This window comes from Idiotropiscis lumnitzeri, chromosome 11 (genome assembly GCF_059441095.1).
Source record: "Idiotropiscis lumnitzeri isolate Australia: NSW breed Sydney's pygmy pipehorse chromosome 11, RoL_Ilum_1.0, whole genome shotgun sequence".
NCBI lineage: Eukaryota > Metazoa > Chordata > Actinopteri > Syngnathiformes > Syngnathidae > Idiotropiscis > Idiotropiscis lumnitzeri.
The window spans coordinates 5,872,663-5,900,194 of NC_142401.1; the positions used below are offsets into that span (position 1 = coordinate 5,872,663).

Sequence of the window (27,532 nt, forward strand, 5' to 3'; positions counted from 1 at the left end):
CATCCATCCATCCAACCTTTGCTCCGCATTAAGAGCAAAACAAAACAATAAACTCTCTAACGTTTTTTTATCACTTGGCTTTTTTTCCCCTCCCAGATTAAGGTGGTGAACGCCTTCCGGAGCTCATTGTACGAAGGTCTTGAGAGTCCGGAGTCGCGTAGCTCCATCCACAGCTTCATGGCCCATCCCGAGTTTGTCCCGCTCTCCGAGGAGGAAGCTCGCATCCCGCCCATCGAGGAGTCAGGAGACGAGATCCAGACCCTCCCGGGTGCCTCCTCGTCCTCGTCCTCCTCCGCCACGCCGGGAGATGCCGCCACATCATCCGCTTAAGCTTCCTCCTCCTCTTTCCTCGTCATCATCACCATTGTCGCACTGTTTCTCCTTAGTCTTTTTTTTTTTTCCCAATCTCACTCTTTGTGGCACAATTCGCGCCACGCACATTTCCGTTGGTTGTTTTTTGCAGCGGAAAAATGTCACGAACATCTTTAGTGGTTTGTTAGCAGCATGTGGCTAACAACAACTAAAACATGTTAGCATGTGGCTGACATGTCAAACACTCATTCCTGACACTTTCTTTTTTTTTAGCAGCGAATATTCCTCATCAGTAGGTTTTCATTGTTAACAGGTTGTTGCCGTGTGGCTAAAAACTATAAGTTGTTAGCATGAAGGTATCGAGTCAAAACCTCATTCCCTGACATTTTTTTTAGCGACAAAAATCCCCCATAACATAATTGAGTTGTCAGCATGCGGCTAAAAATAAGTTGTTAGCTTGTGGGCTAACATCAAGTCAAGAAAATATTTTGTCAAATTCCATGACACGTATGAAAGAATTTATCGTAGAGGGTTGTTAGTGAAAAATAAGTCAAAACCTCATTCCTGCGTTTTTTTTTTTCATGGCATCAAATATTCCTCATCAGCCGTTTTTTTAACGTTAGCGGGTTATTAGCTTATGGCTAATAACAACCAAAAACTAATTGTTAGCATGTGCCTAAAATTACAAGTCAAGAAAATTCCTCATCATTCCACAACCATACGGATTCCTCATAGTGGGTTGTTAGCCAAGTCAAAAGTTCACGTCGCAACAAAGAAGCGGCAAAATTCCCACCATTTTTTTTAGCGATTAAAATTACTTGGGAGCTGTGTTTTAGCATCAGCAGGTCGTTAGCATGTGGCTAAAAACAACAATAGCAAAAAATCAAAACACTAATCCCGCGATTCCGAATTCCTGCCACCATTGTCTTTTTTTTAAGCAATGAAAATTCCTCGTGAGCAGCTTTAGCGGGTTGTTAGCAGCATGTGGCTATAAAGAACAACAAAAAGAAAAAAGCAGCACTGTACTTGACCATTAAAAACAAAAAGTGCGGTGATCCTGTACATAGGCTTCTGCTAAAGGTTAACACAGATTTTTTTGTCCTTCTAATTTCGTTTTTTTTTTTAAGGCATTTTGATTTTTGATTCTTTGTTCATCCTCTAACGAATGTTTTTTTGTTGTTGTGTGTGTTACACTACTGCAGTCTTCAAAGAAAACCTTGTTTCCTTGTTAGTGTCTCTTTTTCTTTTGCTGTTTGCATGTGGAAAGACGGAATGTTTTCGCCGAAAACGGCGCTGGGCGATCTGATAGGAAAATGGCAGTCGGGAAGGGTGGGGGGTTATTAGCGTGGGGGGTGCATGATGTGTTTTATCAGTGTCACGTTGCATGCTAACTTGGGAATGAATATTTGGAAATTTTGTTCCAGTGCTCGCCGACATGTCCACTTGCTGTCTGCGGGAAGTAGCTGTTGACGTCAGATAGCCTGCTAGCGTGGCCGGTAGCGGCTTCATTAAGCTGTAACGTAACGTCGACATTGAGGTAGTCGTTACTGCTCAAACTCATTACAGTGCTAGTCGAGTATGTTTAAAATCAGACATATTAGCATGTGAGCTTAACATTTTAGAGTGTTCATTTAAAGCCATCAGACATGTTTTAAATCACATGCTCAAGTCTAACACGTTAGCATGCTAGTTAAGTCATCAATCATGTTAGTGACATTGAGCTGTTTTGAAGTCAAAACACAACAACGACACGCTAGTTTTAGGTCACCAAACACATTAGGTTAAAGACAGACATTTTAGCACGCTAGTTTAGAGTCATCAAAACATGTCATCGCGTTAGTGATATTGCGATAGTTTAAAGTCAGACATCTAAGCATGCTAGTTCAAAATCAAATAAGTTAGCAACATCTCGCCAGATTAAGTCATGAGGTAACTAAGCATGCCCCTTTTTCAGTCTTCTGATTTTTTTTTTTAGCAACATTGCGCATGTTTTAAGTCTAGCATTTAGCATCTTTGTTTTAGTTTGTTAACTCACTAGTCATTTTTTTTTTATTTTTAATTTCACTGTTCAAGTTAAGACCCAACATGTTAGCAACGTCACGCTCTCAAACATTTTCGCATGGTAGTTTAAGGTTATTAAACGTATTTTAAGTCAAAGACGTTAAAGATAAAGATGTCCTTTATTAGTCCCACAATGGGGAAATTTGAGTACCATTGTGTTAGATCTTAGCGACATAATGCTAGCTTAAAGTCATTATTTATGTTCATTTTCCAACTCAAACACATTTGTAACCATGTTAGGTTGAAGTCACCAAACAAGCTAGTCCATTAGTTTAGTCAACCCCATTAGAGATGTTGCACTAGTTAAAGGTCAAGCATGTTAACCACATCATGCTAGTTGAAAGCAGCAAACATTTCAGCATGCTAGTTTTATGTGAAACATGCTTGACATTGTGCTACGTTGAAGTCAAACGTGCTAGCGACTATTTCAAAGTTGAACATGTTAGCCTACTTGTTTAAAGTAACATTACTGACATCACGCCGGTTCGAAATCAAATATCTAAGCATGCTAATTTAACATCGAACGCGTTAGCAACGTTACGTTTTTTTAAACTCAAACATATTAGCGACAATGCGCTAGTTCAAAGTCAAACACGTTAGACACATCACGCTAGTTGAAAGCGCGGTAGTCAGTGGAAGTCGAAGTTTCCCACCAGCTGACAGGAAGTTGACGTTTCTGTGAACACAGTTGGCCATCGTTGTGTGTTAAAAGACAAACTGTCTTGTGTTGTCTTCATTTTTATTTTTTGCCCCGCCCTCCCTGGTCTGTCAAACTCCGTGGACACAGACTCGAGTCAGCCGTGGAGATAAGGACTCCTGCCATGTTTGTGTCTGAGGTGGCTAGCTTTGTTTTTTCTATGTAATACAGAGCCATATTCACTAGAGCCAGGTGTTTCTTTACCCCTTTGGGTTTACAGCCCATAATAAGCAAAAGAAAAAAAAACCTCGGTCATCACTGCCACCAGAGTCTCCAAGGACCTGTACGATGTTTACATGACGAGATTCCAGCTCCCCCCCCCCCCACTTCCTGCTTGACTGCGATGCGGGGAGTCTCTCTCTTTGCATGCGTTTCATATCAAAATGTGTTACTCATTTTTTTACGACTCTTGTGTATTTTTATATTCACAACTTTTTAATATTTTGGAGGATATGTAAGTCATCAGTGACGCTCCATCCATGAATGTCTTTGTTTGCACCGCCCTTTCGGGCTGTCTTTGATGTTGATGCCACGTGTGTGTTGCCATGGTTACAACACTCACACTCACACACACACACACACGCCTGTAAATGACTTGTTTACTTCCTGCTTGGTTGGAATGCCGACGTTCCGATTGGCCATTGTCCTGCTTCAGGAGCCGACCAGGAGACCCTTTCTACTGCTGATGCTAAACAGCGTTGCCATGGCAACAAGCGCATCCTAAACATCACCTTGACAACAACATCTCGAGGAGACAGCATCTCCCCAATGTACAAACTTTGTGCCACGGTGACAAGAGTGTCTTAAACAGCATCAACATGGCAACAAAAACTTAAAAGTATCACAAGGGAAACACGAGCATCACCATGGCGATAGCATCATTGGGATATCCTACAGCAACTCCATGGCAACGAAAGCATCTTAACCACCAATGTGATTTCGAGAGTATAAAAATCTCAGAATATTGCCATGTTGACTTTATCTGGGCAATGTCCAAACAACATCACCATGGTAACAGAAGCATCTTGCCAACCTCCAAAGCCATCACCATGACAACAGCATCTTGATGAGCGTCAAGCAGCATCGCCACGGCAACGGAAGCATCTTCCAAACATCACCATACCAATATCTTCTGGAGGAATGCGAAACGGTGTCGTCACGGCAACAAATGCATCTTGCCCACTGCCAAACATCACCATGACGACCGCATCTTGAGCAACACCAAATAGCGTTCGTTGCCACAACAACAGAAGGATCTTGCCGACTTCCAAACATCGCCATGCTGACAGAAACTTCAGGAACAACAAACGGCATCACCACGGCAACACTAGCATCTTCTCGCAAAACAGCATTGATGTGGCAACGAATATCTTTTTAACATTTAGGTGATCTCCAAACAAATTGCCATGGCGACTTCATCTTTCCAATCTCAAAACTCATGTCAAAGGGGTCGGACCCTGTGGCGGGACAACTTTTTGGCCATTTTACATGGACAAGGATTCTTGTGTGTGTGTGTGTGTGTTTTGATTTTGTTCTTTTTTTTTGGGCCCAAACATCAGCCCCCCCTGCAGGAGGGATCATGTAAATACCACATCACAATAGTAATCATGACCTGGCATAGCTTTAAAAAAAAAAAAAAAAAAAAGAAAACAGTCCTGCCAAAGTACCGATGCCCTTTTTCCCCCCTCCTATCCCGCCCACCATACCAAACTAGGGCACCCATCGTGTTGGACTTGCTTGCCTCTTAAAAAAGAAAAAAAAAAAAAAATCCGGATGTGACTGGAAAATTCCATGGACATGATTGATTTATCCACATCCGGCACAGAGAAGAAACCTGCTTTTTCTCTGAAAAAAAAAAGTTTTCTATGTCACATCCATATATTTATATCTAGTATGTGTGTCTATACATATATATATATTAGATGTAAATATATAGATACATTCTCAGTTGATGGCAAAAAAAGACTTTTGTTTTCCGTGCTAACGATGCTAACGATGATCTAATTAGATGCGTGATGGTAGGTGTTATTTTTTTATATACAGCATAATCATCTGTGTGGCATGCATGACATATAATATTACCCACCCACAATTTTTTCGTGGTTTTAAAAAGCAATATGTCCGACCTGGTGCGATTGGTCGCGTCGTGTTCCGTGTCGCCTCGAGCCACTACTTCCCGCCCCTTCCCTCCCCGCGCGCACACACAACCACACAAAAAGGAAAAAAAACAAACAAAAAAAAAGAACCAAAAACAGAGCAAGTGCATTTGGATCCAATTAAGTGTTGAGTGTTCAATGTCGTGTGTTGTGCATGTTTTTTAAGTACGCAATGGAACATCCCAAATGTTGACTTGTTTTCCCGCCATTCCCGAGAAGACAAACACCCACATTCCCATCCGTCCTATCATCGCGCCTCCGTTCGACGCTCGACCAATCACGTCCGCTGAAAATGCGCTAGACATGCCGTTGTTCACGCGACAAATCAACATTTGCCAGGATGAGTCGTAGATGGGATGCTTGCTTGAGAATTCCTAATAATCATTAAAAAATATTTACAAAATTCCTTTCTGTTTGGTTGTTGTTTGAGAACAAAAAAACATTAAAAGCGTCAAATCATTTTGATTTGAAACTAGATCATTAATTTTTTTGAAAGTCGGATTTTGTCGAGTTTGATTTTTTTTTTTCCCCCTTGCTGAAAAAAAATGACAAGATCAGAATTGTAATTTGTTAGAGAAAAAAAGATCGTTAAATATATATTATAATAAATACAAATTTTAAGAAAAAAAAATTTAAGTACAACTGTCTATCCCCCAAAAATATCAACATAGGAATTTAGTTTGTTTCTAGAAAAATTTTCATACTTTTTAAGAATCATTAATAATTATGAAACAAAACCTAACAAATGATTGTGACAGTCATATTCACCCCCCAAAAAAATTACATGAATCAATTTTGTTACATTAAGAGAAAATTGTAATTACCATTTTAAAAAATATATAGATTTTTTTTTAACCCAGATAAAAAATTATGCGAAGAAGGGAAAAACCAATAGGAATTTATGAGATCATATTTTTAGATTTTAAAGGCGGGAATATTTTTTTTTTTTAAATGGCACCAAGATTATTTTACAAATTGAAAATGTCTCCAAAATCAAAATTTATACGATACTTATGTCTTTTTTTTCCCCAGTGTGGCCCTAAAAGTCAAAAGACAGCTCAGCTAACTCAAAACTGTCAACCAATTGTTCTCCATTCTTCATCATCATCATCATCATCATCATCATCATCTGTCCTCCATCATGCTAAGTGAGTAAATATTGTCCCTTATTTAGTTTTTATATTCGCATCAGCATCAATCATTCTGTCTTTTCGTTTTTACCCCGTTGCTATGTAACGTGCTGACATTTCTCTTTGACTCACTGGAGACAACGAAAAGTTAACATGTACGTGCGGTTTCATATCCGTCATAGATTTTCACGTCTTTATCTTACCTTTACAAAGTCCTTGCAAGTCGACTTTCTTGTGCTAGCTCACTCAATTACTACGGCTAAAAATGGCCACAGAACGCGGTCACAATCATGCTAGCATGTCAACATTAGCTCATCGTACTGTATGTCACTAAGTCCTACACAGGCGTGTCGCTACGTTAGCATGATAATGTGACTAATTGATACTCCTCGGGAATGTTTGCAATGTTTCTATTAGCGTGCCGATCGGTAAAAATGGTGAAAAGCATTCATGCTAGCATGTTGCATGACTAACTGGCAAATTCGGGTGAGTTTGGAATAAATCCATTGCCAGAATGAATCCATTTGAATAAGTAAACACGATGAATGAATGGCAACAATTTCTCTGGGCTATTGTGTCGACGTTATCTCAGCTACCGTGCAATGTCACCAATTGATGCACTTCGGAAGGTTAGCAACATTTCCAGTGCTAGCACGGCAATTCGTGACTATTCGTAAAAACAAAACAATGAAAATTTTTAGGGGAACTTTTGGAATGCTAGCGTGTTCATATAAGATGGGGGAGGAAAAAACGACTGAGACATTGTTTCGTTCGACAATGCGCAATTCAAACGACAAAAATTTGCGCTTTTCATTTTTCGCAAAATGGCCGCTGTCACCACAAATTGTCCATATTTGGTCATCCACCGCTTTCAGTTTGTGTCCCACCTGATCGTTTCATCACTCCCTGTCTGCGTTTGACCACTTCCTGTTTGCTTTTAATCTATGCAACATGACCACGTCCCACCCCGCTGTCGACAAACACACAAATATACGCACGCGCACACACATGACAATCACATGCACTCACATACTGACGGATACTCGCAACTTCTTTCACACTACAGGCACACAATCGCACACTTTTGCACACACATTCTTGTACTCAATTACATACACACTCATATACACACACTCTAATGTACAATTAAATAAAGGCACCCACTCACACACTGAAGTAACACATTCATTCTCTTACTCACACACAATTGCACTCACTCACACTGACACAGAAACATTCACTCACACATTTAAACATGCACACACAGTATCACAATCTCACACATACAAGCACTCAAACACGCTTGTCGTCAGACTCACATGCACTCACACAAACACACGGGTTCTCTCACACAAGCCAACATGCACACGAATACACCCTGACTCTCACACGTGCAGGCACACTCCCACAAGCACCCGTTTCAAAAACAAGCACATAGGTTTTCTCGCATGGTAAATGGGTAATTGGCTTTTCTACCTTCAGTACCGTGACCTCATTTCGATACTGAGGACACAGCACCAGAAAACGGGGGTGACTAAGTATCTAGCTCAAGGACACTTCGGCGTGGTCGCAATATGGCCGGGGCTCGAACTGCCAACCTCAGCCATGCCGCTCCCATGACGCAAACGCTGATGCTCACGCACACACACACATACACACGCGCGCACACACACACGCGTACACGCACGTACAAACGCGCGCGCACTGACACGCGCGTGTACTCACACGCGCAGGTTTTTCTTTGCTGTGGTGTACTCTGATCATGTGGAATGCCTTGCTCGCTCTCTCGCGTTCTTTCTTTCTCTGTACTGTCATGTTGTTTGAGCAAAAAAAAAAAAAAGAAGATAATCAAGCGACTGAGTTGTCTCATTCACGTCTATGTATTATATATAAATATCTATAAATATATATACAAATCTATATACAGAAAATAAAGCCATTGGAATTTGAAACTCCAGAGTCAAGTTGCTGTTTTTCATCACGTACGCACACCCTCGTATGAAAAAAAGTACAAACTGAAGCACACGACCAATAAAAACACTCGTGCGCACGCACACACGCCTACGCATGCAAACGCGCGCGAGCACTCCGGCACACGGGAACACTGTCGCGCGCGTACACACACACATACTCACACACACAAGCACCCCCACAAGCACAAGCACACGCACACGCACGCACACACGCACACACACACGCAGTTGCGCACGCGATCACGCAATCATAAACACTCGCGCACGCAAACACACTCCTAATGTTGATTTCATTGCCTTCGCTTCCCCTCAAGGTGAACGAAGGTTTTTTACTGCCACCTTGAGGCCATATGCCAGAGTTACCGAGTAAACCAAAAGAAAAACTTGCCCGGTGAGTTCAGCCTGTTGTTGCTAGAAATAGACCAAGTCAATACTGCAACGTGGTTGGAGTTGTTCACACGCACGCACGCGCGCACACACACAAGGATGATGGATGGATGGAGGGCACAGAAGGCTGATGATGGACAGACAAATGGATGGATGAAGGATGGCCGATCTCGACAGATTGATGGATGGATGAAACAACTGACAGAAGAGGCCACAGGCGGATGGATGAATGAATTGATGGTTTGAACAAAGCCTTGGGAGATGGATGGAGAGACAGATAATGGATGGATGAAAAAAAATCAATGGCTGATTGATGAATGGATGGACGGATGAATGAATGGAAGGATGGATGACAGATGCATGGACGATAGATTAATGGATGGATGGGTGGATGGATCAACAGAAACATGGCTGGATTTAATTAATAGATGGATGGACGGACACAGATGATTGGATTGACAGATTGATGTAAAAAAGGATGACTAAGAGATGAATGGCTGACGGATGGATGGATGGGTGAGTGGGTGGACGCATGGCTGGATGTAACACGTTGCTGGGGGGCCCGCGTTGGGTCCCCCCCATTGTTCCTGCCACGTCATTGATTGAAAGCAAACGCACGTCGTCCCTGCGGTGGCGGGCCACGTGGCCGATCCTCTTAAGCGCAGCCGCCTACGTACGCCATTGACGTCGTCGACAGCGGAACCTTTTTGACATGTGTGACCGATGCCATGTTTTTGGTTCCCTCTTCTGCATTCCTTTGGCTTCCAAATGTCTTTTGGTCATGGCTGGTCGCGACATTCCCGCAAGAGGGAAACCCATCTGACCCAGGGGCCCTGTCGTCACGGCGACCGTCCACCTCGACTTCATTAGCCGCCGGCATCTCTTGGCGACAAATATGTCCGAGTTTCATCACGCACTCAAATGCGTGTCCAGGAATTAGTCACATCCCATCCCCACCGCTTCTCTATAGATTTGAGCACACAATAGAGGAAATCGTCCTCCTTTTCAAACGTTGGGACACACGAATAGGAGATTTGCTGTTGCGAGTGTGTGTGTGTGTGTTTGGGCTGCTTTATAAAAGGTCTGGAGGTCGAGGTGTCTCCATTTTTTCATCAGAGGGGTCGCTGTCACCATCACGTAAGTACACCTTCACTACCACATCGGCAGATTTGGAAGAAAAAAGCCAAATAGATTAATAAAAAAAAAATAAAGTTTGGACTTCTTTGAGTGCATACTAGAGTAGAAGCGTGGCAGGTCGTCTTTCCTTGTTGTTTTATTCCACCATAGTGGAAATCGAGGAAATTCATAATTAGAATAGTCAACAGGTCAAGTTTCGGAAACATTTAAACATTCATGTCATCCAAGTGGAAAATCTTAATTTATTTTATTTCTTATTTTTTTCTTTGATATTTTTCCCCAAAATATTTTAATTGATTTTATCTGTCATAATTTAGATATAAATTTTTTTTAATGTATTTGAGATTCTGACATCAATTTAAATAAAAGATTGTAAATTTTAGATTTTTATTTTATTTATAATATTTTCTGAAATATTCTTCATATTCTGGTCTCTTATCTTTTTCCCCTCAGATTCAGATTTTTTTCTTAATTTCTTTATTTTCTTGTGTTAAATTGTGTTGGACTTTTGTATTATTATTCCAGCATCCTTTGTTTTGTCTATCAGATTTTTTTGATTCCCTTTGCAATAAGTCAGCAGTAATCGATTTAATTTCCTCTACAAATATTGTTTTTTTTTCTTTTTCTTTTTTTCAATGAATATACAGGTCAACTAAGTCTTTTGCTGTCAGAAGATGCCGATGTGTCACACCCCTGTGCGGCTGCTGGTGGTCTTCATGCTCGTGGTTGTCTTCCCCGCCCGACTCTGTGAGCAGAACCAGAGGTGATTTGGTCTTTCTGAATCAGATGATGATTCGCTGATGTGTCAAACTGCCTCCGTATAGCGCCAACTACTCTCGAGGACTTACTCAATGTCAGATTTTTTTTTTTTGCCTTCAGTATTGATAACTGGTATCGGCAGCGTCCACAAGTCGTCAACAGCTGCAAGACAAAAACGTCCGCTGAGGTTTAAGAACGTTTTTTCTTGTGCTTGCAGTCGCCGAGCGGTCGCCGAGCATCAGCTGATGCACAACCGTGGCCACAACATCCAGAGCCTCAAGCGGCTCATCTGGCTGTCAGGGGCCATGGAGGGGCTGCACACCGCCCAGATCCGCTCGTTGGCACCGGCACCCCGAGACGCCCTCGAGGCCCCCGAGGCCATCGAGACCGAGGGCAACCCTGATGTGGCCGCTCTCGTGCACGTGCTCCTCAGAAACTTCTTCAACAGTCCTTACGGGCCACGCATGGCCCAGCGCGAGGCCTAAAGCCGTCTGCACCGTCAAAACCGGACTCCTTGGTGCAACACCGAAATCAGCACAGTCGATATAAAAAGTCTACACACCCCTATTCAAGAACCAGGTAATTGTGATGTAAAAAAATAAGGGCAAGAAAAAGCATTTCAAAACTATTTCCACACCAGTTTTGAAATATTTTAGAGTGACTGATTGCAGTTGCATAAGTGTGCACACCCTCTTAAAGTGGAGATGGCTGCGATCACATCGATCATATTCAAATATTTATTCTGGATTCGATTGTTCTATCGAATGCACAAGTCAACAGCAAATTTCAATCAAAGATGGCAGCATGTGTCGCTAAACGTATTTTGGATGCTGATTTCCCAAATGTCTCCCCCCACTCCCCCCCCCCCCCCAAATTTGCCAGCTCCTCAGTTTTTTTTAGTTTTTTTTTTGTTGTTGTTATTTTGAAGTTTGACCAATCAAGGCTTTCGCAATACGGATGCGTTGTCATTTATAGGAATCAGAAATTTACTCAACCAAACCCTTCAACCATAAATATTACTGAATATATCACATATTATATTTTAGTAATACTATTACTGTTACGAAAGTCTGTTGGGCAGATTTGGAATCTGTACAAAAACAAAATCTCGTACAAAACTTTATTTTATCTCTGATTTAAAAAATGCCGTGGAAATATGTTGACTAGTGTTTTCATTATGATTGTCTACACGAATTGAAGGCAGTTTTGTAAGGACTACCTGCAAGTGGTAATTGAGTAAAAGTACAGTGTATCCAGCTACTTTATGTATTTACATGTCTGTATGTAACATATTGTCTGCATGTGAATGCTGCAAAGAAGCTCTTTTATGAGTAAATAACACATTATTTGTCATCTATTATCTTGTTCACTTCACTGACAAACAAAAAAAATACACCAATCATGTTCAAAAACTGTACACGAGATTATAAAAAAGGTTCATTCGTTATAATTTAAAAAAAAAGAAAAATTGATGTGTGCACTGCGTCTCCTGACAGAAGCTCGCAGTTGCAATTTCACGCTTTGTCGACAGTGTCAAATTGGCTCCAGCGCCAGAGGCATCTCTTTTATCCAATTGTCTTATTTGAGAAAAAGATCAAGTGACACAATGAAGATTGGTGCCACCTTTGAGGCCCTCGAAGTGTTGATAATGTGAGATAATAAAGGTGTTTCATTCAAAGCAAAAGACACAAAAATACCTTGTGGAGAATTGATGGCATGATTATGGGAAACTTGAAAAATTAAATAGTCATTCAGTTTTAAATGAATTTAACGGAATAAAAATGGAAATCATGGATGTAAATGTTTTAATAATTTCCTGTTTAGTTAAAAAAAAAATTATTATCCCGGAAACTTAAATCTTTCTCATCATTTCAAAAATCTGAAAAAAAAAAAAAAATACAGAACAATAACTGAAACATTGAAACGTTTAAATTTCATTTTAAGCATGGATTTCTATTTTTGCTATTTTTAAATTAAATACAAAAAAATACATCAACAGAATAATCATTAAAATGCTGAAAAAACATGCAGCAATTTAATTCTCATTTTAATTTCAAATGTATAGTGTAATATTTTTATTTATTTCTGCCATAAAATTTTAATTGAAAAAAAATTAAATTTACAGTATAATCATTTAAGTCCTTTAAATGAAAACACATATACAATATAATTTTGGGGGGGGGTTAAATTGAAAGGTACATGGTCAGAATATCCCTTTTTATGGGAAAATTTGCAAGTTTTTAGCACATATAGAGGATGCAGGAAATGAACTGATGTAGCGATCCATCCATCCATCCATTTTCTGTACCGCTTCTCCTCACTAGGGTCGCAGGGGGTGCTGGAGCCTATCCCAAATATTTTCGGGCAATAGGCGCTGGACACCCTGAACTAGTTGCCAGCCAATTGCAGGGCACACAGAGACGAACAACCATCCGCGCTCAAACTCATACCTAGGGGTAATTTAGGGTGTTCAATCGACCTGCCATGCTTGTTTTTGGAATGTGGGAGGAAACCGGAGTACCCGGAGGAAACCCACGCAGGCACGGGGAGAACATGCAAACTCCACGCAGGAAAAATCGTGTGCAATTTAAAATCCACAAAACAACGCGAGATCTACAACGGGATGACGTCAACTCTCGTGCCGTGTCAATCACGGTGACACTGAAGCGGTACCGGGCGGTCACACGCTCGGTGCAGATTCCCCCCCCCCCTCCTCATCGGCATACGCTACAATTTCCCCGCCTCGGTTCCAACCATCCGGAGGAAAGGGGGAAGCTCCGCTTCTGTGACCGCCGTCGGGGGCTCCTGTGTGTCGGCGTGTATCGAGCCTTCGGTCTCCCGTCGGACCTTCCGCGGCTCTGCGTGCAGGTCCGTGCGTCGTTAGCAAGCAAGGCTAGCACCAGCGCGCACCTGGAGCAGCTCACTCGGCTCGGCTTTCACACGCTTCCTCTTCCGCAAACGTGACACCCGCGGCGGCGTTTAGGGCTGCGTCCGCCTCGGCAAAACGGCCACGACACAACCGCGAGGGAGTGGTTCCAAAACGGGGCGAATACATTAGCCGCGCGGGCTTGGGAGGTGGCGGCTAGCCAGGCTAATGCGAATGCTAATAGTCAACATCAGAAAAGCTAAGCTAGTCGCACATGCTAGCTCTGCAGGTGTTTGTTGACAAGCTGCAAGCAGCTTTAATGACCTCAAAATTTGACCTTTTGGGGCATTCTCGTGTCTATTTTGGATGAAATGATTCAAATGACCCCGTTCGTAATGTCACGTTGAGGCTGTGGTCATCTTTTCGAACTAAGACTAGTTTCAAGCGCTAGTTTGCTCATCAGTCATGTTTGAATTTGTTTACTATTACATTTTATGACCCACAGCACTAGTAATTACTCAGTTGTTGTTATTAATGACGATGCATATGACCATGTGAATTACAGCAAAACTTTTTTTGTTTGTTATATATGCTTTAAATTAATTGGGCAATTAACGGCTATCAGAATTTTGATATGCCAAAAATCGGAATCACCACCAGCCTCTAGAATTTTATATCGGTCGGACTTTAGATTTTCAGGCCATGAAAAAGAATCGGATAAAGCCTGATAGGTCAGCAAATATTTTTGTGCTGACCACTACCGTAGGTGGTGTCCGACTTGGGAGCAGCGGGCCAGCCGTGGCTCCATGAGTGCGACGGGGCAGCAGCATGGAGGGGGCCTGCGCTCCCGCCGGGCGCTTGTTCGGGACCGGGAGTCCGGCCCGGGCGCCAGCGTGGAGGCGAGCTGCTGGCTGGCGCCTGGAGTGCTGCGCAGGTTCATCGAGCTGCCCTCGCCCCCCCTCTCCAGGCATCAGCTCAAAAGGCTGGAGGAGCACAGGTATGACGACAGTACTTTGCCGCCTAAAAGGGCTGCTGTACAAATTGAAACCGGAAGAGAAAAACATTTTGTGTCAGTTCAGTTGTGATGTCGTGTCTTGATGTATTGGAGGTACATTTGACTATAGTACTTGGGTACAACCTGCCTCAAGTAGTTTTTAGACCCAACTGGTTTGCTCCCTAACAGGCTGCTGATAAATCAATATATTGACTTGTCATTGTTAATAAATTTGTAGGTCGTGCTGAATTTGCTCAACCTAACATTCAAGTTTCAATTCCACTTTCATATCGCAGGCTCGAGTTAAATAACTTGCAACAGGAAGGAAACAAAATTTGGTTCCAATTTTTTTGGTGACAATGCTTTATATGTTTTAATGGGCCAAGTTTACATAAATGACTTCATAACTTAGGTAAGATCAGCCGAAGGAGCAGTTGGTTCAAGCCCAAAGTGGGTTGCTGCCTAAATGGGCTGCTGATAAGTCCATTTGACGTTTCCTCATTCAGAATTGTGTCGATCGTGCTGTGTTCGCTCAGCTGGGCTTTCATAGAGATCAATAAGGCTGTGTGATGTAGACACATGTCCAGCGAGTTTTCCGCCGAGACGGGCTTGCAGGACGAGTTTCTAGCCGGTAACTTGACGCCACCGTGGTGCGCAGGTACAGCAGTGCGGGCTGCTCGCTGCTTGAGCCTTTGATGCAGCGCTACTGGGAGTGGCTGGTGGCCCGTGTCCCTGCCTGGATCGCACCCAACCTCATCACCATCATCGGCCTGGCCACCAACATCGTCACCACCCTGGTCCTGGTCTACTTCTGCCCCACCGCCACTGAGCAGGTCAGGAACCCAAGTCGGGGTGTGTAGACTTTATAAAGTGAGAGAAACGCTTCAAAATTGTGAACTGATGCTGCGCTCGACAGGCTCCGCTGTGGGCGTACCTGATGTGCGCCGCCGGCCTCTTCGTGTACCAGTCGCTGGACGCCATCGATGGGAAGCAGGCCAGGCGCACTAACAGCAGCTCGCCACTAGGGGAGCTCTTTGACCATGGCTGCGACTCCCTCTCCACAGGTCAGACGCTTTTTATTCGCTAACGGTTGATCGTGTCTCAGTTTCTTTTGTCTGAACGACAGCGAGTTAATTGCACTTTCTGTTACCTTGTCGAAGAGCGTTTCCTTGTTCAGTCTGCCACTGTGCGTCGCTAGCGTAGATGGATGAACAAGGATATATTAGTTAGGAAATAAAACATGTTCAGATGAGTTTTCATACTGATTGGGAATCACGAGTGTCGCAAAGTTCAGAGTGGAAGATTTGTTTCTGTGCGACGTAAACCGCGATCCGCTTTATTTGCAAATATTTCCCAATGGCAGCAGTTCACTTTCGCGTTCGTGTTCATGAATGTTATTTTCCGGTTTACTTTTAGAATCAAACCCTCATTTGTTGAATCATTCGGCTTGCTGATCTAAAATGTGTGTAGAATGCTAATTAAATTGGAAACGGCATCGACAGGCTAATGGAAATGAGCATTTCTGTCATCATCTTAATAATTAGAACAGTTTTAATTTAACTTGCTGACAGTCATCTTCCCAACTTGACATGATTGATCAACTTGAGCTGTGTCACACCTCTGCCAACTTCATCCTGAGGCATCCACATTAGAGGTGCCGTTTCGTTTTTCAAGGGATGTCGTATTTATTTGGACAGCCCGTTTAACAACCGTTGTGCCAAATTGTGACTTCAAATCACAAGCTGCCGTGCAAAGTGTGTTGCAAAAGCTCCCTTTCCCCGCACTGCACGCAGTGCATGAAGCAGTCTGCTTTGTCTTTTGTAGTCTTTGTGGTGTTGGGAACGAGCATCGCGGTGCAGCTGGGCACCAACCCCGACTGGATGTTCTTCTGCTGCTTCGCCGGCATGTTCATGTTCTACTGCGCCCACTGGCAGACCTACGTGTCGGGAACGCTGAGATTCGGCATGTGAGTTGTTTCATGGGTTTGCTCCAGGGGTTTAACATTCACGATGGATTCCAAGTTAATTAGGCAGGCGAAAACTCATGAACACACCCCACCTGATACCCCCAGATAATTGCCAGGCATCGACTTTTTGTGAGACACCAGCTATTCAGAACTTTTGCTAACTTTGATTGAACATCAAAATCATTTTTTAGAGAATCTGGCGTTTATCTAACTTTGATCAATTCAGTTCGATCGTTGATACTCGTTACCCAGCTTAACGTTTACGATTGTCTGCCACGAGCGGGACAGGGAGGTATTCACTCGGAGAGTACCGTGCACCACAGGACAGTCACTCCGGATCATCTTTCGGAGATGTCGATAATCTGGCCTTTTGCTAACGCCGGCGTCTTGTCCTTCAGAATCGACGTGACCGAAGTGCAGCTCTTCATCATAAGCATGTACCTGCTGGCTGCCCTCGGAGGCTCCGCCTTCTGGCAGGCGCTGGTAAGGAATGCAAAACACACCACAAAAAAAGGAGTGTAAATAGTCAAGTAGAAGTAATGGTCACAATTGTTGTTATTATTAGTATTAATTGATTTTGTTTGTTTTAGCAAGATTTCAAGAAAATCAATCTTTTTTTTTTTAGTACCAAGGGAAAAAAGCTGCATAATTAAGAGAGAACCAATGAAATTGTCACAAAAAAAGAAAGAAGAAAAAAAAGGTCTTACATTTTTTTAGAAAAGCATTGAATGTTTTGGTTACAAAATATTGGTACTATCCAAGTGTTTGTTTTTTTTCCCAGAGAAAATGAATCATACTTTTTCAAGATATAGTTGTGTATTTAAAAAAAATAAATAAATTAAATACATCATGCATTTCTGAGATGAAAATATGATTTTTCAAGAACTTTCAAGAAAAGAAATAATTAATTCCAAAAAAAAATCTAAATTTGTTGTTTTTCTTATTTATTTTTTTTTTTAAATGTTCTCGAGAAAACTTGAGTAACCCATTTTCAAGAAAAAGAAATGCTTTTGAGGTTGACGTTTTGCAGACCAAATGTGGATATGCTCCAGACTTCCCTGAACTCCCTACTCTAAGAAAAAAAATCTAACATTTTTAAAAAATTTGTTTCAAACAAAACGCTAATGTACACTAAGCAGGTGATGACAAAATGAAACCAAAATGACACATTTGTATTAGTGCAGCCACTAGAGGGCGCTTGCGCACCGCAGTTGTTGAACTCTCCTCATTGATCATAACTAGGCAGTTCATGCACACCCTTAAAAAAAAGTCTAAACAATCTCATTGTAAATATAGCCAGGAAAAATTGTCAACATGTCCTTGTAGCGAGCAGATTGCCCTCCCGCATTTCTTGTCATGTAACAAGAGACCTCCGGCAACAATTTTAATATTTATCCTGGCTGAAATTGCAAACAATAATAATTTCATTGTTAGAAATCGCGCTTGGCCAACCAACCACTGGAGAGTGCTTGGGCAACACAGTCTGGGGAAAAAAAAATCCTGTAGCAGCTGGATCTTTGCATTGCCCAGGTTGACTCGCTTCCTGTTTGGTGTATTTATTTGTTTGTTAGCGTTTAATAATGCTAATATGGAAATATAGCACACTAATATGGAATAACACACACACAAACAAACAAAAAAAATCTATGTCATTATTACCGTACACCTGATTGCCGTTAGTGTGCCCATCTCAGCTTGGGAATATTTTTTTCTAGCACTCCCGTATGTAACGAGACCTGCAGCAAGACTTGTAATATTTTTCCCATTTGGGTGAAACAACTCAAACGTCTTCCTCTAAACTTCCCTTGTCGCACGTGGATCGGCAACAAGCGTCATTAAAATGAACTCTGCTTCCATTTCCCTTTCCAGATTCCGATTGTTAACATCCAGGTGAAAATGGTTCCTGCTGCTTTCACCTTCCTGGGAGCCATCTTCTCCTGCACCAACTACTTCAGAGTCATCTTCACCGGAGGCGTTGGCAAGAACGGCTCAACCATAGCTGTAAGTTTGCAGTTGCTTTCCAAAATTCAGTCCCGAAGGCAACACGAAATACGATCGGCATGAAAAGACTCTCCCAAAAAAAAAATTCTACAGAAGCCATGCCTGAAATGACACAGGAAGTCTGCCATTTTGATTTGAAGGCGCCATTTTCATTTATTTTCATGGTTAGTTCTGGTACTAACAAAACACTGATTAGACCAAAATGGAGATAAAAAGTCAAAATTCACAAATTTCACTTTAACATTTTTTTGTAAAGCTACCAAAAAAAATTGTAAAAATGACAAAATGTAGATGTGAAAATAAAAACATATATTATAAAATTAGTTATAGATTTTGGAGGGGAAAAAAAATAATGAACTGAATCAAAATCGGGAACTGAAAATCGAATAGTGAATCGAATCGGGGCTCGAATGAATCGTTACATCCCTCGTAGACCCACAAAAAAACCTCACGAGAAGCCATCCTTAAAAGGACAGTGGAAGTCTCCCATTTTGGTTGAAAGCAGTCATTTGAGGCTCCTCCTGGAAAGGTCGCTACCAAATTTGAAGGCCATATTCTAGACAGATCGACGACTTGGCAACGTCTTCCGTGCGATGGAGAGCCCACCCTGAGGAAATTTGAGCCGACCAAAATGTACACATGCCGTGACTTTGGCGTGATGAACGTTTCCACTGTGCGTGTGTTTGTGTGTGCTTGCTTGTTGTCAGGGGACCAGCGTTCTGTCTCCAGTGCTGCACATCGGTTCCGTCATCGTTCTGGCCGTGATGATTTACAAGAAGTCCGCTGTCCAGCTCTTTGAGAAACACCCGTGTCTTTACATCCTGGCCTTTGGCTTCGTCTCCGCCAAAATCACCAATAAATTAGTCGTAAGTCAAACAGGCTCATCTCGGGCGCCTCGTCTGCACTGACAACGTGCAGACCGCCAAGACGAGAGGGGAGACGTCACACTCTCTGTGTAAAAGACGGCGAAGCTTTTCAATTCAATGTCGTATGATGCGGGCGTGTTGTTGTGTCCTCAGGTAGCACACATGACGAAAAGCGAGATGCACCTGCACGACTTAGCCTTCCTGGGACCGGGCCTCCTGTTCCTCAATCAGTATTTCAATAGTTTTATTGACGAGTACCTGGTGCTGTGGATCGCACTGGTGAGTGTGTGCGCGTTCAAGACCTTTGGCGCTCGTAATCCCCTCGCTCAAAATATTAAAAAAAATAAAAAATTCTTTACCTTTCGACAATCAGGGAAAAAAAGGTCATCGTATTATGAGATTTGGGTTATGTACGCTCATGTAAAAGAATCATAAATTGTTGCGCAAACAAGTCAGGAGGTCAAATTCAAGTTGTTGTCTATATTCAGGGATGATAATGTAATAAGAAGGAAGTTGTTTAAGCTTTGTCTTACAGAAAAGAAATTGGGAGGAAATGGTGCATGTCTATTTCAGAGAAGAATGTTACACATTTTGTGGGGAATAGTTTTAAGTCATAGAATTTCAAAACAGCCTAAAAGTAAAAAGAAATCATGTAAATCATTGAATATTTCTTTTTTTTTTTTTTAAGAAAAATACATTTTCAAAAAAGTTATATTTTATTATATATATATTATTATATTTATGCGAAAAAATATTGACATTTATGAAAAATATGTTTTCAAAGAAAATTCTTATTTATAAGTGTAAAATATTTTAATATATTATATTTTTCTAAATAAATTCATGTATTTCCAAGAGGTTGCAACAAAGTTTCTCAGAAAAAAGTCATAAATTTTTTTCGAATAAACTTCTGCCGTTTTTTTTTTTTACCAGACATATTGGATATCTACGAGAAAATTGTTAGTTTTTAATGTAAATAAAATGGGGGGGGGTACTTTTTGCGGTAAAAAGTTTCCGAGAAAAAAGTAATGACTAATTTCAATTTAAAAAAAAAAAAAAAAAAGACGATGTGAGGTCGCTAACAGCAAGTTTGTATCTGCAGGTGCTGTCCTTGTTGGACCTGGTGCGTTACTGCGTGAGCGTGTGCAACCAGATCGCCGGCCACCTTCACATCTTCGTCTTCAAGATCAAGCCTTGCTCGCTGCACTGATGCAAAAACGACCGCACGCACGCCAGCCAGCCATCCCTCCGTCCGTCTCGTTAGCTGGCGTGTCTAAAAGTTGCCGCTTGAGCTAAGCGAATGTCAGGAGCAGTCATGTGATCATACTGGAGCGTTACTTCCTGTCAGTGTTTGTTTGAAGACTTCAGGTGCTACCATAACACACACACGCACACACGTACACACACACAGAAAGGAACAAAGAAAAAAAAAAGTGGTTTCCCGAGATGTTGCGTTTCATAAGTGTACCTTTTTTTTTCCTTTTTCTCTTGTAAATAGGTCACTTTGGTTTGGTTTGCCTCATTGCAGCAACTTTTTTTTTTCTTAATTTTACGCACAATACTGCTAATTCATGTCTACAGTTGCGATAACCACTTATTAGGTGTACATTTTCTGGGGGTTAAACTGGGTTCTTTTATTTATTGTCAAGGTGTATGTTTGGAGTTTTTGTTGGTGCCAAAATTAAATAAATATAAGGCCTATTAAATACCTCTAAATATAAATGCGTGGAAATGTAAATGAATTAAAATGCTCAATATAATCTTATGTAATCGACTGATCTTCTAGGTTTTATGAGCTTATTTTTTTCTCATTTATGTAACGGAATTCTTTATTTACTGAGTTATATTTTTTGTGTTTAATAACATTTAATGTAATTAAAAAAACGGATACAAATTAAATTGAATAATTAAAAATTCTATAAAATATAAATGCTATTTGATGATTAAAAATGCTGTGCAATAAAAAAAAAGGACTTTAAATTTGAATATCTGTAAAATACAAGTCCCACTAAATATGTGAAATGTACTTCATCATACAAATAACATTTAAAATAAACTTTCTTTTAAAAAAAAAAATCCGTTGTCAAAGGGTTATGGAATAAATGACGTCATTTGAGATTATATTTCACGATTTAAAAATTGGGCGATGTCATGAATTTTTTTCACTTTTGAATGAATAATCCATTTATTTAATTTTGGCATTAAAACACCTCTTTGGCTTCTGATTGTTTTCTTGCCTTGATTGACTCGTTGGTCTTCACTGTCCACGTGTTCCCTCACGTCAAGGGAAACATTTTTTTGTTTTTCCATTATTATTGTGTGACATGATAAATTTGTTCAAAGTCGTCAACGAAACATGGCATTGTTACAGCGCCCCCCACAAGCATGCTTTGGAGTCTTCACTTTCAAATGCTTGTCAACGGGTGACCACGTTATTCGTTTTGTTCATTGTCCAAAACAAAACATGGTGTCGTTACAGCGCCCCCCACAGGCCTGGCATGTCAACCACATGCTATGGGGTGGAACATTTCAAGTGCTTTCTGGACAGATGAGGCCTTTTGGCGGCGTCATTTTTGACATGATTAATTTTGACATGATTCTTTTGCTTCCAAGTCCAAAACATGGCGTTGTTGCAGCGCCACCCACAGGCCTGGCTTGTCAACATGAGTGGAAACCTTGAAGTGCTTTCTGAGCGCCATCTAGATTGATGATGATGAATTTGTTTCAAGCGCAAAAGAAAACCTGGCCTGGTGACAGCGCCCCCCACAGGCCTGGCATACCAACAACGTGCTTAGGAGTGGAAACTTTCAAGTGCTTTCCGACACGTGACATTGTTACGAGTGTGTGACGTTATTCACTTCCAAAAGCAAAACATGCTCTTCATTAAGTCTGGCGCAGTTTTCCCGTCGTGCGGACAAGTCCCACGACGTGATGGCGCTTTTTATTTTAGCCTGGCATGAAAATAAAAACATGTTAGCAATTAATGTAAAACATGTCAACAAATCCCGCCTGACTGTTTTTGCCTTTTTTTTTTTTATGTCCGTCACAGGAAGTGACCAACATTTTTCCTAAGCCAACTCTGCTAAACACACGCACCGCCCCCACCCCCCTGCGCGCGTATCTGCTTCTCCTCTGCTGTCACACACACACACACACACACACACACACACACACACTGCACGAGCGGGATGCGTGTGATTCGGCTGCTGAATTTTTAAAGCTGTTGTGGAACTTTGCGGGGTCAGTGTGGCGAAGGGTTGCGTTACAAAGACACAAACTCCACAAGCACACCCGCTCGGCCACAACGCCGATTCTTCTTCATGGACCGTCTGGTATGTTGCTCATCACACATGACGCGCACAAAGCTGGCCTGTCGACTTATTGGCATGTTTCATTGTTTCTTCATCGAAAGCTGCTGCGTGTGTGCGAGTCGTCGGCAGTGTTGCGGGACTTCTAAATATTTGTGCTACTCACTAGTTTGATTTGAAAGTAATTGTTTATTACTGGTGTGTACGAAATGTGCTGACTAGTAATGCATCGATGACCTTTAGCAATGTCTGAAAACAACAAGTGAGGCGGACTGATTGCCTGATTGCAGCAATGACACGCGACAAAGCGAATGTTTGCGTTTTGATTCATAATTTTTAGTCTTCGAGTGTATTTGTTGTGTCGACCTCAAATTCTGTTTCTAGCCTCAGTTAACGGCACGTGCGATTCCCTAAATTTTAGCATCATGAGCCGATCATGCACGTTTTATTTATTTTTTTAACATTTAGCAAGGTACATGCTGTTGTTAACATCAAGATGCCTTTCGCCAACTTACACTCTCGTGAAGTTAGTCTTCAGCTGTAATGTCAAACTTTTTGTAAATTGGAGTCTTCTAATAAGTCGAATGGGCATTTTATAATCATCAAAGAGAATTTTGGTTTCAACTAACCGTATACCGTACGCAAGTTTTTGTAAACATCAAAGAGTCACCTGCGAGCCTCACGTTTTGTAAACGTCGGGCAATCAAGTCTTCAGCTAACCTAATTTTTGCCGGCCAAACAAAGACGTCAAACCTTGAAATCACTTCACTCAGGCCCGAGCGGTCCTGATGCTGTCACCGTAGCAACATGAGCATCAACATCCAGAGAGAGAAAAACGTCCTACGGCGGCGGGCCAGCACTCCCGTCCGCCCCACCCCGCCGCAGCAGCAGCAGACCTGCGCCCGCGACCCTTGCGGCGGCGCCGGCTCAGGTGGCGCCGGTGCCCGGCGCAGGCACCCTCCCCTGGGGCAGTCGGCATCCTACCACCCGGGGGACACGTCCCTCCACTACCGGGCGCAGTGGAGCTCCGACTCAGAGGACGACTCGGAGTGCGTCCACAGGGTGCTGTTGCTAGGCGACCACGGCGTGGGCAAGAGCAGCTTGGCGGGAATCTTTGCGGGAATCGCCGACAAAGACGAACAACTGGAAGGTGAGGGGGCATTTTTTACCAAAGGCGAGACTAGGATGGTTAACTTAGACCATTGGAAGTAATATTGAAGATTTTAGACTAGGTGTGGGCAAACTACGGCCCGGGGGCCACAAGCGGCCCGTTAAACGTTTTAATCCAGCCCGCCAAACTTGAAAAAATTAAATGAATATTCCTTGTTAATGTTTTATTTTCTAAATACGGTGGTTTTTCAAAGACATACACATACAAAGTCGAGTTTATTTTAAAAAGAATTTTGAGTCTCTGTCGAACCTTTCATACACATTTTTGTAAACATCAAAGACATCCTCAACAATTGCCAACTTGTGTGTTCATAAACATCAAAGAGCATTCTGACTCTTCAAAAAAATGTGACCCGTTTGTTCTGAAAACCAAAACGATTTATTCATCACAGAGCCTGAGATGTTTTGGAAAACACCAAAGACAATTCTTGGCCTTCTTAACTCAAGATCTTTGATGAACATCAAAGACTATCGCTACATACTCGTGTAAACTTACATGACATGCTGTGCTCCCGTAGCGCCACCAAACATGGGTCAACTTTGGCTTCATGGCTTCACGCGAGCCTCAGATCGCTGCCGACGTCAATGGCGTTTAATCGATCCGCCCGCGTCTGCTTTGACTTTGAGTGACCTCATTGAAGAACTGTCTACCACTGGCAGCGTTCTGACCCGTTTGCCAAGCGTCGGGTTCCTGCTGATCGTTTTTTTTTTGTTGTGCTTTTTATTTATTTATTTTTGCATATTTTCAGAGGACACGTACGAGCGGACGCTGACCGTCGACGGCAAGGAGACCACGCTGGTTGTCATGGATACTTGGACCAATGACAAACCGGTAAGACTGGTGGTTACAGTCTTTGATGTTACAAAAACATCCATGATAGTCACGGATTCTTTGAAAACTCAATTGTCTTAGATGTTTCCAAAAAATGCAAACAGTGTGGTCTTTGATGTTTCCAAAACGTCATTGTGCATCAACATTTTTTTTTGGGGGGGGGGACTGAATCTTCTTTGATTACTAAATTTAGTTTGACATTAAATGTTGTATTTTGTTTTCTTTTTCCATCTGGCGTGAGGACGAAGACGGGCGCGTGGGTGGCGAGAGGTGCCCGCCGCGTGGCAGCGCGTACGTCATCGTGTACTCGGTCAGCGACCGGCGCAGCTTTGACGCGGCCGCCGAGCTTCGCATCACGCTAAGGCGTCGCCGGCCAGCCGACGATGTGCCCATCATTCTCGTCGGCAACAAGAGCGACCTGGTGCGCTCCAGGGAGGTGGCATTGCAAGGTGAGCCTCTTTGATGCTTGCAAAGACACCGCTTATGGACTCAAAATAGGCTTTCATAAACCCATCATTGAAGAATCACTGCCCATGAAATCGTCTAAAGTGGTTTTAGAAAATAAAACTGTAGTCGACTAAATTGTTTTTGATGTTTACAAAACATGTTTGATTCTTTTTTGACGAGAGTCTTTCTGAATACAAAGGCGTATGACAGATTTGTTGAATGACTTTTAAGTCGTCCGTGATGATTTTAAACATCTGGACGTTCTGATTGATCTTGACTTAAGTTGTCTTTGATGATTATAGAAACACCTGAGGAAGGGTCATTGATTACTAATAAAAACACCTGTGTTCGTGTTGTTGAAAACCAAATCATTTTTTACTTTAGCATACGTTAATCATCTTTGATTTTCACCGTGTCGGGTTGATGATTGATTCGATGTTGCCGACACAAACACGTGCAAATCGATTGATTGACTCTTTGATGTCTTTGATGTTTACAAACACCACGGCAAAAATTGGTGAATTAATTGTCTTGTCTTGTTCAAACGTTGGAAAGTCAATCACATTTACATATCCCCCCAAAAAATTACTCAAGTTTTATATATTCAAAAATTAAAACTCTTTGATGTATATAAAACACTACAAATTATCTTTGATGTTGACTAAACACATACGAAAGGCTAATTTTAGCTCAATTGCTCACAGAAAGATGAACAATACTGAAAATTGTCGTGACTATTTCAAACTTGTAAGTTCTGTAACTCTGAAGATATACTTGTCTTTGATGTTGACAAAACACTTGAGGTTGGACGACACAGGTCTTTGATTTTACAAAAGCATATGTTCATTGACAACTTCAAACTGCCTTTAATTTTTACAAAATCACACGTTAGGATGTTTGGATCTCGATATTGCCTCCGACGTTTAGAAACGGAACAGGTAGGTTAGGTTCGTCTATGACTCCATTTCACTCACTCTAATTCGTCTTTGATGTTTCAAAAAACACTTTCCGGCTTGTCGCCGACTCTGCTTGGCTCTCTAAATATGCTGGGTTTTGGGGTTTTTTTTCCCCAGAGGGCCGAGCATGCGCGATGGTGTTCGACTGCAAGTTCATCGAGACGTCGGCGTCGCTGCAGCACAACGTGAGCGAGCTCTTTGAGGGTGTGGTGCGCCAAATCCGCCTGCGCCGCGCCGGCGGATCGGACGCGGTGCAACCCAGGCGCACCACGTCCTGCAAGCGCAAGGAGAGCATCACCCAGAAGGCGCGACGCTTCCTGGACCGCTTGGTGGCGCGTAACAACCAGCGCGTGGCCGTCAGGGTGCGATCCAAGAGCTGCCACGACCTCGCTGTTCTCTGAGGGACCGCCGACCCATCCCAGCGACCCATCTTGACCGAAAAGATGTTTCTCCCACTACCGGCCGCGGACAGTTTGCTTTCGGGCACGATGGAAGGAAACTCTTGTGTCCCTCAGGAGAACTTATGTAAGCCTTTGAAGCAGGAAGCAGCCTTTCTCATGCAAATTGACAAAAAACTCACACAAAAACAAACATGAAAAAAAATATATATATATTTCACGATTTTAGTCACGCTGGAACATAATGAAAAAAAGACTGTTAGCAAATGGAGGATGTGACTTTTTTTAATGTTTTGTACAAATTCATGGACTAGGGAGTAGCCTGATTAGAAAAAGGAAAGCGGAAAATCGACGAGTTGTCATTTTTAGCATGTTTGTTGTTCATGGATATTTATCGATTTGCATGCTAATGCTAAGCCCAAAATTGAATAAACAAAAAAAAAAAAAATTCCCATCACGTCCATCGTGACGCATTTTGTGAATCTCCTCGGACCATCCGTTTGCCATTGTTATTGTTTTTTTTTTTGTACCAGATGAACGTGAATGTACGCTGATACTTGTGAAGCTATCATTTCCCAGTTGGCGTATGTCTTCTTTTTTCCTTCTTGTTTGGCCAGCAAAATAAAGTTTTGATGATCACTATGTTAATATTGTTATCACCATTTGACACTGTGACGCCCCGAGTTTCCAATCCAGGACCAAAAAGTCAAAACCCCGCCACAGTTTAGCTTTGGCCACAGGTGCTTCTACTCAACCAACAAGTAAAGGAGCTCACTTACCTGTCTCATGCTGGACTCTCTCACTGTGTCGTACGTTCACACGCACACAAGCATGCACGGGCAAGCTCTCGCACAATTGCACTTACATGCTCTCACACTCTCTCACAGAATGCATGGATACTCACGCATCCTCTGGACTGTCTCACACATGTGAACGATCAGATACTTTCACACACACATTCACATATTTACTAATATGCTGGCACAATTGTATTCTCGTACGCACTCTTCAACAGACACCCACTCTCACGTTCACTCACCTGTTCACTTTCATACATGCAGTCGCACAGTACATGTTCCGGCACACTCACACAAATATCCTACTTCACACACACAT

The 27,532-nt window shown here is 42.1% G+C and overlaps 4 protein-coding genes across 8 annotated transcripts in view; all 4 read left to right on the forward strand.

The window, feature by feature from the left end:
- Positions 1-1,539, forward strand: part of LOC148327006 (plasma membrane calcium-transporting ATPase 1-like) — a 65,983-nt gene extending 64,444 nt beyond the window's left edge. For 4 of the 5 annotated variants that reach the window (XM_088308492.1, XM_088308491.1, XM_088308490.1 and 1 more), the window contains one exon: positions 97-1,539. In XM_088308492.1, the coding sequence (XP_088164618.1) occupies positions 97-330 (234 nt within the window). In that variant the 3' untranslated portion in view covers positions 331-1,539. The remainder of the gene's footprint in view (positions 1-96) is intronic. The other variant, XM_088308493.1, reaches the window with a different exon arrangement.
- A 7,298-nt stretch (positions 1,540-8,837) lies between these two features.
- On the forward strand, positions 8,838-12,281 carry pth4 (parathyroid hormone 4). Its single transcript, XM_088309611.1, has 3 exons — positions 8,838-9,853; positions 10,501-10,616; positions 10,830-12,281. The coding sequence occupies exons 2-3, from the start codon at positions 10,528-10,530 to the stop codon at positions 11,095-11,097; spliced, it is 357 nt and encodes a 118-aa protein (XP_088165737.1). The 5' UTR covers positions 8,838-9,853; positions 10,501-10,527; the 3' UTR covers positions 11,098-12,281.
- Positions 12,282-13,239: 958 nt separating this feature from the next.
- Positions 13,240-20,762, forward strand: cept1b (choline/ethanolamine phosphotransferase 1b). Its single transcript, XM_088309294.1, has 10 exons — positions 13,240-13,480; positions 14,245-14,475; positions 15,131-15,305; positions 15,389-15,536; positions 16,297-16,438; positions 16,837-16,921; positions 18,308-18,439; positions 19,147-19,305; positions 19,459-19,584; positions 20,408-20,762. The coding sequence occupies exons 2-10, from the start codon at positions 14,285-14,287 to the stop codon at positions 20,513-20,515; spliced, it is 1,266 nt and encodes a 421-aa protein (XP_088165420.1). The 5' UTR covers positions 13,240-13,480; positions 14,245-14,284; the 3' UTR covers positions 20,516-20,762.
- Positions 20,763-20,774: 12 nt separating this feature from the next.
- On the forward strand, positions 20,775-27,064 carry LOC148327009 (GTP-binding protein REM 1-like). Its single transcript, XM_088309295.1, has 5 exons — positions 20,775-22,637; positions 23,387-23,763; positions 24,533-24,615; positions 24,857-25,064; positions 26,136-27,064. The coding sequence occupies exons 2-5, from the start codon at positions 23,421-23,423 to the stop codon at positions 26,417-26,419; spliced, it is 918 nt and encodes a 305-aa protein (XP_088165421.1). The 5' UTR covers positions 20,775-22,637; positions 23,387-23,420; the 3' UTR covers positions 26,420-27,064.
- Positions 27,065-27,532: the final 468 nt, after the last annotated feature.